The 14,963-nt window shown below is 46.2% G+C and overlaps 2 protein-coding genes across 2 annotated transcripts; one reads left to right on the forward strand and one right to left on the reverse strand.

Moving 5' to 3' along the window:
* Positions 1–5,484: 5,484 nt before the first annotated feature.
* Positions 5,485–6,137, reverse strand: ColSpa_08688 (uncharacterized protein; the record flags this gene model as incomplete). Its single annotated transcript, XM_049274900.1, has 2 exons — positions 5,485–5,870; positions 5,930–6,137. The coding sequence occupies 2 exons, from the start codon at positions 6,135–6,137 to the stop codon at positions 5,485–5,487; spliced, it is 594 nt and encodes a 197-aa protein (XP_049130857.1).
* Positions 6,138–6,896: 759 nt separating this feature from the next.
* ColSpa_08689 (uncharacterized protein) lies at positions 6,897–7,481 on the forward strand (the record flags this gene model as incomplete). Its single annotated transcript, XM_049274901.1, has 1 exon — positions 6,897–7,481. One exon carries the CDS (start codon positions 6,897–6,899, stop codon positions 7,479–7,481), a length of 585 nt encoding a protein of 194 aa, XP_049130858.1.
* Positions 7,482–14,963: the final 7,482 nt, after the last annotated feature.

Genomic DNA, 14,963 nt, shown 5'->3' on the forward strand with positions numbered 1-14,963 from the left:
ATTCAGGCATCTTATCCATTTGTTAAACTGTACCTTGTGATTCTTACTTTTGTAACCTCGACCATCAGCATTTTTGTAATCCACGTCTGCGCGCCAAGGAAACAGCTTTGAGACGAATAGAACGTATGGCATGATAATTACCTCTGCGTACTCAAAACTGAAACGATTGGCAGATGTGTTTCTTCGATAACAGCGTCTGGACATGTGGTCACTGGGTCTGGCACAGGAGCCTTGTTCTCTATTGCCCGAGAGGCCGCAGTTCAGACGCTTGCAGGCTAAAGTTGATTTGCTCAACACACTTTCAATATGAGCTCTGCACGGCATGCAAGAGTATTTCCAATGAGCCAGGAACCATGTCTCTTCACAATACACGGCTGCCTTTCTCATCACCAGCCCCACGGCATTCGACACCACAAAGATCACTTCTCATCTTGGAATGCCCCGTTACGATCCAGCACGAAAATCCCCTAAACAAACTACGAATCTATAAGCCTCGGAAGCACATGATCCGTAAAAGCTCTAGGACAGATAAGTTTCGTTTGCTACCAACGCTGCGGATACCTTTTAAAAAGGAAGAAGGTACGCTCACCAGATCATTGCTCTATACCCTAAATATAGGAGAAATATAGCTGCAAGGTAATCTTGAGTTAACTGTTTTCACAGGCTTTAAACCAGGTTTTGTAATTAGGACAATTGGTCTCAATGAAATGGTATCTATTGTATAGTTTACAAGCTTCAGTTATTGATTTTTCTTTCTCTGTTGAGCAAGGTGCCCAGTACTTTCTGTATATAGCGCACAACATGTCCGCGAAAACTCGCTATTTACTAAGACAAAATCGGTCGCTATGTTGCGGCTAGTGGGCATTATTGAAGTTCCCCTCGAATGCTTGCAGTTTTTGGACCTTGGGCAGCGCCAATATGACCCAGAACGCTGTGATTACCTTTTCAAAGTATTTACAGGATATGATGCTACCCCCAATGAGTTCGCTAACCAAATTGACGGCGTCGTTCTTGAAGATACATTTGGAGAAATCCTAAAGTCAACAAAACTTTCTCCGCTCAGTTTCGAGAGAACCTTGGCGGGTGGCCCATACCCTGTGGTGGGCCACCATACAATCAAGTACCTTCAGGGACGCCACCGTATAGAAGCAGCGAGAAGACTGGGACATGGCTTGTCATGGATTGTGCGACTCCATGTCATTGATAGTTGGTCTAATTTCATTCAGCACGAAGTAAATTTTATACGAAATCAGACAAACCATTACGGCCACGAGAAGGAATGGTCTGACGGCGACATTTACATGAAATTGAGGGACGCTCAGGCACGCCGAGATGTGAACATGGAAAAGCAGTTCTTGGTTGGACTGGGTCCAATGAAACTCAAATCGCTGGCCGACCTTGACGAGCGAGCAAATATCAAGGTGATTCTGGACGGATTTAAAAGCACCCCCGGAATAATGAAAGGCCTCAGACTCGGTATGCTATACAAGTATCTCAGCTGGCATAACTTGGATCTTGAAGTAAAGAAATATATGGAACATATCGAACGAGTGTTCCGAGCCATCACGGAAGGCATACCCGCAATACAGCACTCTGTTGATATCAATACTGTCAAGATTCTAGAAGGAAGGTTTCCATCGTCTAGTAACGTAGACCGCCGCACCATAGAGCTTTCATTCCAAGAGGGACGCTTATTTTCAGAGGTAAAAGACAACCACTGGCGCTCACGATTAAAACAAAATATCTTAAACAGTCATGGCATGATTCCCAGTCTGACCTCCTTCCACGAGTACATGAAAGTTCTCGGCACAGCTTCTCAGATAATCAAAACTCATTTGATTCCAAATAACAAAAGCAGTCAGAAAAAAATATTGCGCCATCGATTAGGGGAGTCTTGGGGATTACGCCACCAGCTCAAGGAATTTTGGGATGAGTCGTCGCGAGCACTTGTGGAAACTTCCGAGGGATATTTCCAACCAGTTTTGGGCCCGCCATCTTTCGAACTGGCCTACTTACATCTCATAGTAGCGGCAATACGGCAGCACCCCTTTTTATTCCACAAAGATGGCCCCAGAGTTGGAAGGGGTGAGACTTTCCCATCGTTCATCGATCCAGCATGTTTATGTCTGTTCTATCGTCGCGCTCATTTACTAGGCTTTCGAAACAATCTCATTACTCAGGGTTGTCTATTAACAAAACAACATTTTGACTCTACAAAAGACAATCTAAGCTGGGAACAGGAGACAGAATTTCTATCTCGCGTAGATCGTCGATGGGGCCGCCCTCATGTGCCAACCTTTCATCGGATACAACAAGTCCTATTTCTTCCTCGTCTAGATATTGACTATGTTGATAAAGGCCAGCTATCAGTCGTGCAAATCCAGCGTAACTTCATTGACGCATTCTTTGGATACCCTGAATTCGAGCTTGATATGTCTGCTGCACCTATAAACATCAATACGACTCATTTTGAGGCTTCCAGCTTACCACGTTTAGACTCCATCCTTAACTTCCCAGGTGCGATACCCAAAAATGACGAGAAATACATGGATGGAATCCTGATGTATCAACAACCTCGAGAGGACGTAGAAATGACGGGTACCGATGCCGTTACCTATGAAGGAGATATAGTGATGCAAGACCAACAACCCGAGATGCCATCTTCATCGGCCACTGCCAACAGAAATGAAGATATGTTGGATCGAGAGTTTGGCCAAACCAGCCGCATCTACCAGAATGGATCTAAAAAAGGAGGCAAAGCACGAGATCAAGGACTTCTTGCACGGCATTTGGCACAAGAGACAAATGAAATCTCAACTAAAAACCCGGTTGTATCACACCATGGTGCTCAGCTTGTTGATATGGAAGCCTCGAACAATCAGATGGATTGGTGCGGCACAAGCATGTCACTTCATCGAATTTCGAGCAAGAGTCAGCCTCGCTCCACAACTCAAGCATTATCAAATGATGCGATTAAAAGAATATCGAGCATACAAGGCCATTCTCCTCAGCTCTCACTGATCAAAGCTTCAAAAGATGGAGCTATCCAAGATATTCACGTCAGTGGGGCAAAACAAGCTGACCATCCAACGTTTTACCCTATTGATCTCCATCGCCTGTCAAGCTTAGATCAGCCGTGCTCTAGTTCAGTCTCCGAGTCATCACCAGCAAGTAATACAAACTTCCAAAGAATTACAAGTATCAAGAGCCGTTCATCTGCAGTGCTACCTTCATTATCCTCAATGCGAATGGATCCGGGGAGGATACATAGCTCCGATGAAATCCGTTCCTTCATGCCATATGTCGACATGGATAATGACATCGGCGAACTTCGTCGAATATCCAGCCTCAAAGAGATGCGGCCTTCGATGCCCGTCGGCCTAAAGGAACAGGTATCTGATTCTTGGTTCGTTCCCGCTGGGCCTGAAATGCGAGATGGGCAGGTGGTTCAGGCCCCAACATCTGGGCGGGTCAAATGTGAACCACTCGATGTGTCATCTCTACAGCCTATCAGTTCGATCCCGAATAGTTTTGGTTCGCATATCGATCTGCAAAACCTTGCTGAGTCATCTAATCAATTCGCCGACGAGTCCAGCTTTACAACAAGGTCTACTTTGCTGAGTTTTCCAAGAGACAGAACAATGTCATGGCAATATTTGGATGGCTCACAAGGATTTGACGACAGCGAAGATAATCTTTCATTCTGAGAGTGGCAAGATTTACAAATAAGGCTGGTTGTGGTTTAGTAGAACACTAAAGAAGCCTACTACAGTCAATGGCCCACTATAGTACATACATAGGATTAGTAGCTGTTTCCCGCACCCGAATGATATTTCACTTCATTGTACCAGTTTTCTTAAATCCAAGGTTTTTTTTCTATGCTCGGAAGACTTTATATTGCTCTCACGACTTGTGGTGATGATTTCTGTGTGCCTTAGCAAGACGCCTTAGCGAGACGTTTGCGTTCGCTCAGCTTCTTTCAGTGTCCAACAGAGGGTAGTCGGCCAAGAAACATATTGTATTGCATCTCCTTGCATCTCCTTGCATCTCCTGCGTAATCTCTGCGGTTGACCGTTCAGGACCAAGCCTGTAAGGACCCACTCAATGGACTTGAGATTTTATGGCTTTATATAGGCATCATACTCATCACGACATATCTTGTATTCCTACGACTCATAACAACTCATTGCAACTGCTTGTTCAACTCGTCCACAGTCTAAGTAGAACGTATGGTAGATAGGTTGTCAATTCTTCGTCTTGCTAACATGCTAACCGTGCCGACATCAATGTAAATACAATCTTGACTTTCAAACTCGTTTCGTATCACGTAGCAATGTCTAAAAGCAGGCTAAAGGCCAGCTCTAGCTAACTTCCAGTCGCCACCAGCTCAGCTAGTCAAAGCTTGAAATGGAGTCTCTGCGACTTCCACGTGAATATCGCTGGCGAGTTCGTCTTATCTCCTCTCTACTATGATAGTCGTTCTGCTGCTTTTTCTTGTGGGTAAGCTTCTCTTTCTTATCGAGTCTATCTTAAGTTAGTAAACAAGGAGATTAATCTTGACCACGCTCTTACGCGAATCTCGTGATCAACCAGGCACTATAGGCCAAGATCGAAGCTTTAATGATGCTCATTGTAGCAGAGAACTTGTTTAGAGGTATGAGGTAGAGGCTGTGTCGTATAGATGAGATGATCAGAAGTATGCAGATCGACGCATGGGTGCACTGATTCTGTAGGGGATGAGAGGTTTAAAACTCCGAACCGCGCACTTGAACCAAGCACTCGAAATAATTAGCTTAGACGGCTTATAGAAAGTTGCACTGTGATTCTTCAGTGTCCGAGAGCCTGTTTTCGCTATATAGAATCGGTATTTCTCCGTCTGTCTCTGTCAGGCACTTTTGCCTCTCTTGAAACTCGGAAACTGTAATCGAAATATAGCTGCAGAGGTTTGTTAAAGTACGATTATGTAGATCAATCAGCTTTCTTTGTGTTTCATTTTCCTTTTGACTATTCTCTAGTTGCCCTTTCAGAGTTTCTACCTGTGACTGTAATTGAGAGATGAGCAACGACTGCCGTTGATTGATCTTTGGGCTGTGTTGAGTAGACTGAGGTTGACTAAGAGTTTCAACTGCGGTGTAAAAAGATGAAGGCTGATTTCTTTTGCTGTCAAAAGCATCTTCGAACAGACCTTCTTCAGGCCGGCTTGGTCTGGGCGGTTTGGGCTTAGCAGGCTTCGGTCTGAGGGTCAGCGGCGGAATTTCAGGGAGTGGCTTCTCTCTTGACATGTTGCCAGTGTGTGCAGTCACAGATAAACACAGGGAAAAGGTTTCACGAACACTGGCGATCGTATGAGCTTTATGGGTTAAGCAATACTCTGGAGGGTGTGACTTGTCATTGAAAGTGTAAATAAGAGGCAAACGAATCCTGAAACTGGAAACAAAAAACAAAAAAGAAATTCCCGTCCATCTCATGCGCTCAACCATCTAGCTAGTAGGGACCGTACATGTTGTAAAATTCCTGGACTTCGGAATCATTTCTCTCTACACCCTCGCTGTTGTAGTCGGTCTCACTAACGTCATCATCGGAGGCGTCGTCGCTCTGATCATCTCCACTATATTCTTCTTCCCCGTTGCAGTGGCTACAGTTTAGTTCCTGGTCCCGAAGGGTCTGTACGACCTCTGCCACTTCTTCTTTGACTTCTTCAATCTTTTCCTCGAGCTTTGCCAGGCGGGCGTCCTGACGATTCTGGCTGTCATGAATCCACTCAATGATGGCCTCAATTCGATCAAGGCTGGCGAGAATGTTTCTGGAGTTAAGGTAAGCATTTTCAGTGAATTCCCGGATCTGTGCTACTTGCTGCTTCTCAGTCGGAGCTGTGGATCTGTGACTTTGGCCTATGGGGCTGAAAGCATAGTTTCCTGGTTTGTCCGACTTTTGCGGGGCGTGCTGGATGTTGGTGTCGGGGGGAACTCGTACGGCGGAGTATTGTTCATTGAAAAGGACGGAAACCCGGCATATCCCAGGTAATCTTGCCGGGGGGTGTCCTTGCCGGTGTCATTCGGAGGGGTGGAATTGGTGTAGTTAAGCAGCTGCAAGAAGTCGTCGTTGGACATGTCGGCTACGTTGAAACTGGTTGCCATTGTGGGAATGATAAGTTGGTTCTTGCTCTGACGTCGGATTTGTGTCTGCTTCCATTGGGGATTATGTATTCTCGAGGTGGCCATGTTCCCAATGTCAAGTATGGCCAGGTTAAGCGCTGAACAAGCGACCTAAGCGCCTGCAGGTTTTGGGAACACTGACTTCCGTTTCTCCTTCTCGTTCTTTGCCTTCTCATTCTCTGATTCTGAGAAACTTGTTCCTACTTAGTCTGAGATTATTTAACTTCTGCGTCGTCCTCGTCCTCGAATCCATCGGATTGTTCGCCAGTGGTTTCCAAACGAAAAATGAAGTCCTTTACTCACTTGTTGCTTCTTTCTTTTGCCCAGATTGCCCTCTCAATGAATGGCTTCCCAGCCATTTGTACGTGGGATCCCCCCATCCCGGTGGCGGCCGGAGGGATTCTTTCCGCGAGGTGGGTCTACACCACCATCTGACAGTTCACGACTTACTAAGGAAACCAACAGGATTGATAACCCTTGGGGCTCCCGCTGCACAGCGACCCTGAGGTTCAAGGATTCAGACTATCTGCCAATCAACTGGTCTTTCGACGCAATCCAATGCACTGACTATGAGCTTGCTCAATTGACGGTGCCCATCGACTTGCCGAACGGGGACGCATACGTTATCTGGTCAGTGCGCCGGCCAATTATGAGGCACTTTTGCTGATCTTCTACAGGCAGTGTGCGGGGCAAGGTGCACTAACTTGCAGTCACGTCGCAATCACCAACGGGCAGGGTAACATGGAGGCTGTTGAGCTTGACCAGAACGGCACCGTCGGGTGCATCTTCAATACCCGCCAAACATTGACTAGCCTAGTCACTCGCACTAGTTCCACTGGCACACAGATCGAGACGACTGTTTCCACGTTGACGGCCCTGACTACCAGCTTCCAGGGCCCGAAGCTGCAGGCCCAAGCTACCGGCACCGCGCCCTTTGATCCCGCGGCTCGGGGAGGTACAACTGCGTCCACGCCAGTGACAGCTATTGTTGGTGCAGCAGCCGTCGCTACAACCACCACTGCCGCCACGGCGAATGGCCCCGCCGGACCGGGCGGCACAACCACAGGCACGATCGGTGGCCCGGACACTCAGACTACTCCAATTCAACCCACTTCGACCACCTTGATTGACTCAAACCAGATGAATACAGGGATCACTCCGACGCCTATTGCAGCCGGGCCGATCGGAACTACTACAGCTGGCGCAACCCTGGCTGCTGAGGAAGGCGCTCCGGGAAACACTAACACTATTGGCACAGCCACCACCATGACCGTGTCGGACTGCATGGTCCCCTGCATGACTACTACCACCTCTGTGAAAGCTTGATAGGTCGGAACCAACAGTATACCTAAGAGACCGCTTATTCTGTATCAGTCCTGTAACGGTTTGCTGGCAAGCCTTTCTGTCGTTTGCCCATGTCGCACACTCTTTAGATAGCAGTTTGAAATAGATTCTCTTTCCATTTTCCTCATGTATTGTGCTACTTCTCAAGGACAGTAATCGTGTGTGACATGCCTGCTCCATGTGCGCTGGCCAAGTAAGGCCACAATAGCAACTAACCGCTCTGAGACCTCATCGGTTCTCGCGACAGCTCGCCATCGAACTACAAAAATCACAAAGCTGGTTTGCAGACTAAGATAACACCATCGGAAAACTCGATCCTTGCTTGCCACAGACCGTGTGTTCCTCATAAGAGATACTAATGGCAAGCACTCCCCGCTCCACGCCGTCTTTACTTCTTTCCACACAGACACACTATGGACACCTTACCGCCAGAGCTCATTCTACAGATCGCCTCTTGCCTCCTCACTCCGGATCTCTGCAGCTTTCGGCTCGCAAGCAAGTTGCTTGCGAGAACGACCTATCCGGTCATCAGGCACCACATTGCCGTACTGAATGTCAGCTCATGTATCCGCGATCTAAAACAGCACGTTAAATCATATGGCTCAATTTCACAGACAAGGTCTCTGACAGTATATCATGGAGAGTGGCCGATCTGTTCAAGAGACGAATGGCGAGTTCATCCTTCTTTCCTCTATGAAATGCATCCGCGTGCCTTTCTAGATACGGCCATTGATGAAGTATATCAACGCTATGCGGACTTTACTGCTCGTCAGCAGCGGGGGAAAAACTTGAAGAGCTCTTCTGTGATGGCAGACTTGCTGCTGTACATGCCGCGTCTCCAGTCGCTAACTCTTTTGCCTCTTCGACTCTTTGCACCCTGTTCCTGGTCCATTAACCGTAAGCTGAGTCTTATTCGAAAGAACATGTGGATTTCTCCTTCTTTTAATGAATCCATGGCACCTCTAGTGGGCTCATTTCTACAAATTGGTCACAGGTTTGGTCACATACAGAAGCTTGTAATCCAAGGAAAATTCAACATCCAGGATCTGCCTCCTGTAGGTCATTCTCAGCGTCTTACGCAACTTGAGATCGACTGCCTAGTGACTACGAACTGGAGAGATAAGCCCTTTCTCAAATTCCTGGCATGTTTCCCTAACCTGCAGCATCTCACTATCAGACTCGAGAAAGCAAACGGAACCCACGATCCACCCGCCCTGCACAAAGCGTCTTTAGCAACATTACAAGAGTTGCATGTCAAAAACATGTGGATTTCGGAAGTGGAACTACTCGCAACAATCGAAAAGAACGCTCTTCTGCGCACCATCGGTCTCACAGACATCACTTTGATAACAGGGACCTGGCAGTCGTTTTTTACAAGGTTGAGAGACGCGAAGCGTGCTACTTCTCTGATCTGCAACGGTGTGCTTGACGGTTTGAGTCTTGAATGTCCATTCATCTGTGTAGAAAACGATACAAAATATCAGCTCCAGCGGTTTCTTGACAACGAAAACATGCGCTGGCCGTTTCGCGTATGCAAGTTCCAGGAAAGAATTTACGTTTGACAAGAAGCAGTAATTCAACACAGCAACCCTGTTACCAGAAATGTCACCAAAGAGAGGCCAGTGGTCAACAGTTACCTCACGCTTGACTTAGCTACTTAACAGACCGATCGTCCAGCCTCCCTATCTCATCAAGAGATGCCAAGGACTGTGGAAAATGAATCCTGACCCGCAAGAATTCCCATATGCCATTGATGAATACCCGGGCAGTAACTCGAGCATCCCCGCACCATCTTTCCCGGGCTCTCAACTACCTCAAACCAATTACTCTTCTCCTTTTCATATTGCCCAGTCCCCGTCTCAGTTTCTCTATCCGGGGAGTGATGATGAGAACAACTCTGCCGCAGCACTTATGCAGCTTGCAAATGGTGCTCCCCAACCCGGTGAACCTAACCCGTCCCCACAGAGTTTTCCCCTTCCTGATCCATCGCTGGAAGTTCGAGGCCAGTTTGGTTCGCCCTTCTATCCACTCTCTCATCAATACCATTCCCAAAGTCCTCCGGATGCGCCCTCTCAGCAGGTTGCATCCGAGGCAAGAGAACGAGAAGGCGCGCCGACTCCACCCAACTCCACTCCATCCGGAGATTCTTTTGCCATCATAGAAAGTTGGCAAAGGCGCAGTGGAGAAGAGAGTTTGGGCCACATAAGTCATGTCCTGAGAGAAATTGCCAAAGGAAATCTAGCGGAAGTCCACATGGATTCGGATCTCCTCGCAGAGGTGCTGGCCATTCACAATCGTCCATACGAACAAAACGTTGCAGCACTCCAAGAAATTCTTAAATCAACTATAGACCACTTTGAAGTCCCAATGCAGTGTCTGACGGATCTTTCGCTTGCCTGGAAGCAAGTTTGTTCTGTCAAATTACGGCTTGATCACAAGGAAGAGGTTCAGTGCGATGCCGAGCAAATAGAGAGATTCCTGATTTGCAACTCCCTTGTGATGTCCGCATTTCGGGGGGTTATGTGGCACATGAGAGACATGAACCGGAGCGTACCATTGGGTACTTTATTTCAACCATGAAAGAGCCTTTAGTCGTACGCGGGCTATCTATTGCTTCAGTATTACGGGAATTATTGAACTGTTCATTTTATCTAGATTGGTCCTTAGTTACAGCAATTCTATTGTGCTTGTTGATTTATTACGAATATCAGCATAAGTCGATGAAGCAGGAACTGTACCTGATAGATAGATAGATAGATAGATGAAAGAGATACCAGGCAGATTTCTGGGCCCTCGAACTTATGAATACTCTAATGCTTACTGAGATCTACCTGCAGATGGTCTGTTTGGTGTGAGGCCGGTTCACGTGCTCCGTTAACAGATCTGCCGTTTCAGCTCACCATCTGCCTCGTCATTGGCTGGTCTCATCTTGTTTTTCTTGATATACAGGCCTTTGCCCAGTCGTGGTCTGAATGGGAATAGCCGTCGTACACGCTCACTGGTTCAGACTAACAGTGCTATCCTGTTTGAATAAGACGGAGTTGAATAATGGCTTTCTTAAACCAAATTCAAATCTTCAAAATATCGGTAATTGGTATACGTGAAGAATCGTGGGATAGAAGGGGTAGACAGCTTCTCGAAGAGGGGCAGACGCCTCTTAAAATCCAATCTACAGTATCGGGGAACCAGTCCCTCCGTTTACGAATTAATGAAACTGAAAAGCGCCGATACTATAGCTGGTTTTAGTTAATCAAGTCCAATAATGCCCAGTTCCCTTAGTGACTAGTGTGCTTAAAATACGCCCATCATCACAGAGAGTTAGGCGGCTATACTTAGCGTGTTGATCAAGATACCTTAATAACGAGTTTCTCCCTGCTTCGCCTAGGCCTGTGGTTCAACTACAGCCCCTATCAGTTCCGACAAAAATCACATCCTGTCGAAATGATGTTGCCTATCTACACAGGCATATTGATATTTTTTACAATTACAAGTACAATTATTACTATAGCGCACAATGTGCTAATTGGAGTTACTTTCAACGTGCCTGGAATTCGAGATGCTGGCATTGTCACAATCCAGGTGGGATAACTTTGTATCGAAACTAGCTCAATCGCTAACCCAAACAGCTCAAAGAAAATATTTTGGCCAGTGAACTCATACAACAATCCCCGCTAAGTCTCAGTATTGGCATTGCAAGGGTCTGTGTGAATTTCGAGGAAGGCGGTAAATGCGTGTCACTAGATCAACTCGGCACGATCCAAAAGAGCTTTCCTGGGATTACGAAGCTTGGTGACGTTTTTAATTGTCTTTCTTTGCTTCAGGGCCTCTTCATATCATTGGGAGTAGTAACGTTTCTGTTTTCCATCCCCTGTGCTGTCATTCTTACCTTGACCCTTCTCCGAATGCGTTTTCGATTTCGGCGCATGCAAACTATGATAATGCTGGGGTTCTGCACCCTTCTTATTCCCGTTGTTGCTCTGCCCACACTGACCTCAATTGTTCTGAAAGAGGCGAGACGCACTTTCGGAGATATCAGCGTCGGGGAATTGAACCAGTATGGAACGGTGGCGATCGCATGTAATCTTTTCAACTTCAGTCTAGGTCTTGCGGCGATTCTTTTTCACATTACGTCCTGTGCAGTATAATTTTAGTAACATAAGAGTGGCTTGAAATCACGCGCTTTAGACTGGGGCATTACGAAAGTTAGCTCTATCGCTCAGATCCGGTTGGATCCTTTGCCTTTGGTACGTGATAGCAAGGGTCACGCGTCCTATCTCCTGCCGCCTTCAATTGCCCTTGTTCCAATACTTTCAGATGGCCTTTCTCTTGTTTCCAAGTATAAATTGAACACATTTCCCTCAGAAAACAGTGGTAACTCATCACACATCACGCGTTCGTTATGGATTCTCAAGATATCACAAATCCACATCTATCTAGGGCAAAAATACCGCCAACGCTCCTACCAAGTCGACATGTCGAATTTTTGAAGACTTCAACCTCTAACAACCGACGATACGGACTCGTTAGTCCACCGCACATTCATGATCAGATCGAAAAACCCGTTAGTCCACTACACCGGCCTCTTCAACTCCAACCGTCGCTGTTACCGTCGCCGCCCACGCCCCCGCCGACAATGTTCGATCCGAGATGGGAAATGCGATTTCCATCCACTTTAATCTACTACAATCACGATAGAGCAACTCAGCCACTCATTCGAGAAAAAGAGCAATATCAGACGGCGGCAGCGTACTGGCAGCAGGCCTATATGGCAACTCACAATGATCTTTCCGAGGCTATCTACGGACTTCAACTGAGACTCAAAGATCTCGAAGATCGGGTTTCGAGCTTCACTCTGCAGGTAAAAATCTAGTCCTACCTTCGCCATCTACGCTAAAATCCGAGTGTTAGACTCAGTCTAGGGATCGGCAACCAGAGCGTAGATTCAGCAGCCCATCCACACCCGTAGCGATGAGACCTCCAGCCGATGCTTACAGCAATGTTATCTAGAGGCGTCCTAGGTGAAAGGAAACTAGATCACTCGTTATATGTTGACTTATGGGACTCTGACTTATACCATCATTTGTAAAAGTCCACAAAACATCATTCATTATCCTAGGAGCTCATGATCGGATTTCCAAGTCTGTAACTAGTTTTCAATTTCTTTTCTTTGCTTATCCACATAACTTCTGGAATACATCACTCTTTTGAAATACATTCCAGAATTCACAACTGACTCAAAAGTTCTTGTCCAGAATTCACAGCTGACTCAAAAGTTCTTGTCCAGAATTCACAGCTGACTCGGAAATTTTTGTCCAGAATTCACAATTGAATCTTGTCCATTTCTAGAATTTTCCTACGTATTTTAAGAGTAATTGATTCTTTTCTAGAATCAAAATGATGTACATGGGGGTTTTCTAGAAATGCAATTAGGTTTGAAAATGAACAATTCTTACTTTGTATTTTGTAATAATACTATTTTTTTCCAGAATTGGAAGAAGTGTATTTTGAGGTATTTAGTCTAGAACGAAACTGTAGAAACATTTATATTCACTTGGTTCTGGATAATTCTGACTGTTTTGCTCATTATCCAACGTCACCAACATTTAGTTCAATGGCGTGGCTCAAGTTTCGAACGAATGCAGCTGGCCTCCCCGGTCTTTTTGTTGATGAAGACAAAGGAACATTCAACGCGTTCTGCTTGACAAAGATGGTCCTCTTTTTGACTGCCCCTTCGGGAAAAGAAGATGTAATGCTAGATACTGTAGATGAGTCAACATTCGTTGTAAAATGTCCAGCTTTCGAAAGCATCAAAACAAGAGTCCAGGGCGGCCCTTTATCTCTGGATTACACACGGTATCATTTGAATCGATGTCACCCTTCAATAACAGGAATTCACCAGCTGTACGCAAAAGCTTTGATTCCACTCAGCCATGCAGTAGTTATCTTTGCTGATGACCTTGGAGGTCTTCATGAATCCGCACGACTATTAGCTACACTAGTTGCTCATTCGGGAAGGCTCGGAATAGACCCGCCCCCCGGCTGCTTATCGCTACTTGTCGAGCCGAAATAACATCAGATTCGTTCCTAAGGGAGGTCTCTTTGTATCATCTACAATTTCTTCGAGCTTCGTATCCAGAGTCACCGCCAACGTATTCAGACGCAAAAAGAGCATGCACTGCGTGCTTTCAGAGTGTTGTGGTTGTTAAACCTCAGAGGGACGGTTTTCACTGCCAGACAACCAAACACGCCGAGGAGATATTCCGATCAAGAGAACAGAATCATTTGGCATTTGCCCCCAAACCGCTACGACGTCTAATTTCCCAAGCGATTCAGAACATCTGTGACGGGGCTGATAAAGAACATTTCAATATTGTTAAAGCTCTGCACCCTAATCAACCAGTAGAATCAGAAATGACACCCTATATTCTTACCTTGCTAAGGATACGACAAGAATCAAGTGGTTTTGACAGTCTTGAAGTGGTAGCCTCTTCACTAGGGGTTGAAAGTTACCGATCATCCCACCACCGTGCGTGTGATATGCTCAGCCCATTCAGCGACTTGACTAACTAGCTTTAGAGTATCCTCCAGAGATGAACTTCGACCAGATTTACGAAACTTGGTTCAGATCTCTTGGAAAGCAAATTGGAATTCAAGGCCTGGCCAGTCAGATACGCCATCGCTTTTGCGATCAAGTTAATCGCGTCTTCTGCGACCCAACAGCTTTGTTGAAGAACCACATACAGATACTTAGGCAAAACCAACATGTTTTCTTAGATTGGAAGGGCTGCAGGTATTGTCTTTTTCGCACTCCCAGACATACGGCAACATGCCAGCATAAGCTTTGCAGTACCTGCGTTGACCTGGTCAGGTCCGTGAATGGAGGTTTGGGACCAGAAAATCTCTGTCTTATATGCGAAAAGGGCGAGATCTTGTTCAAGCCTGCAGGAGCTCCTGTGCGTGTATTGATACTCTCCGGGAAATCCCCAAAGGCGACCATTGGCTTCCTTCATCGACTGAGACGCGCATTATTTGGACCGCTGGAAGAATATTTTGATATCATCGTTGGAATTGAAAAAGGTAGTATCAATCCTTGCCGCTTGCCTTTTGACTTCTATGGTAACATGCTATCAGCTGTTTTCGTAGTCGTAGACTACTTCTGCCGACGGTGGTCTCCTTCACAGTGCTTGCGAAATCAAGCCAGAGCAAGATGGAAAGTCTGCCGCTCCCGTAGTCTGAACCAGAACATGCAAAGCGCTCAGTGTCATCTCATTCTCCTCCGCGGTAAAACATTATGGAGCAGCTACAGTGAACCTCGGCAACTTACCGTGTCTTCACGAAACGCTATAGAAGCAGAAATTGCTCGAATTTGGCCACATAGTGTCATAAAGCAAGTTGAACATAATGACGACGTGATTCTGTCCGATGAAAATGCTTTGTTCAGCAGAACGTTCGCATCTTTGTTTT

The sequence above is a fragment of the Colletotrichum spaethianum genome, assembly GCF_022836535.1.
Source record: "Colletotrichum spaethianum MAFF 239500 DNA, contig24, whole genome shotgun sequence".
Lineage (NCBI taxonomy): Eukaryota > Fungi > Ascomycota > Sordariomycetes > Glomerellales > Glomerellaceae > Colletotrichum > Colletotrichum spaethianum.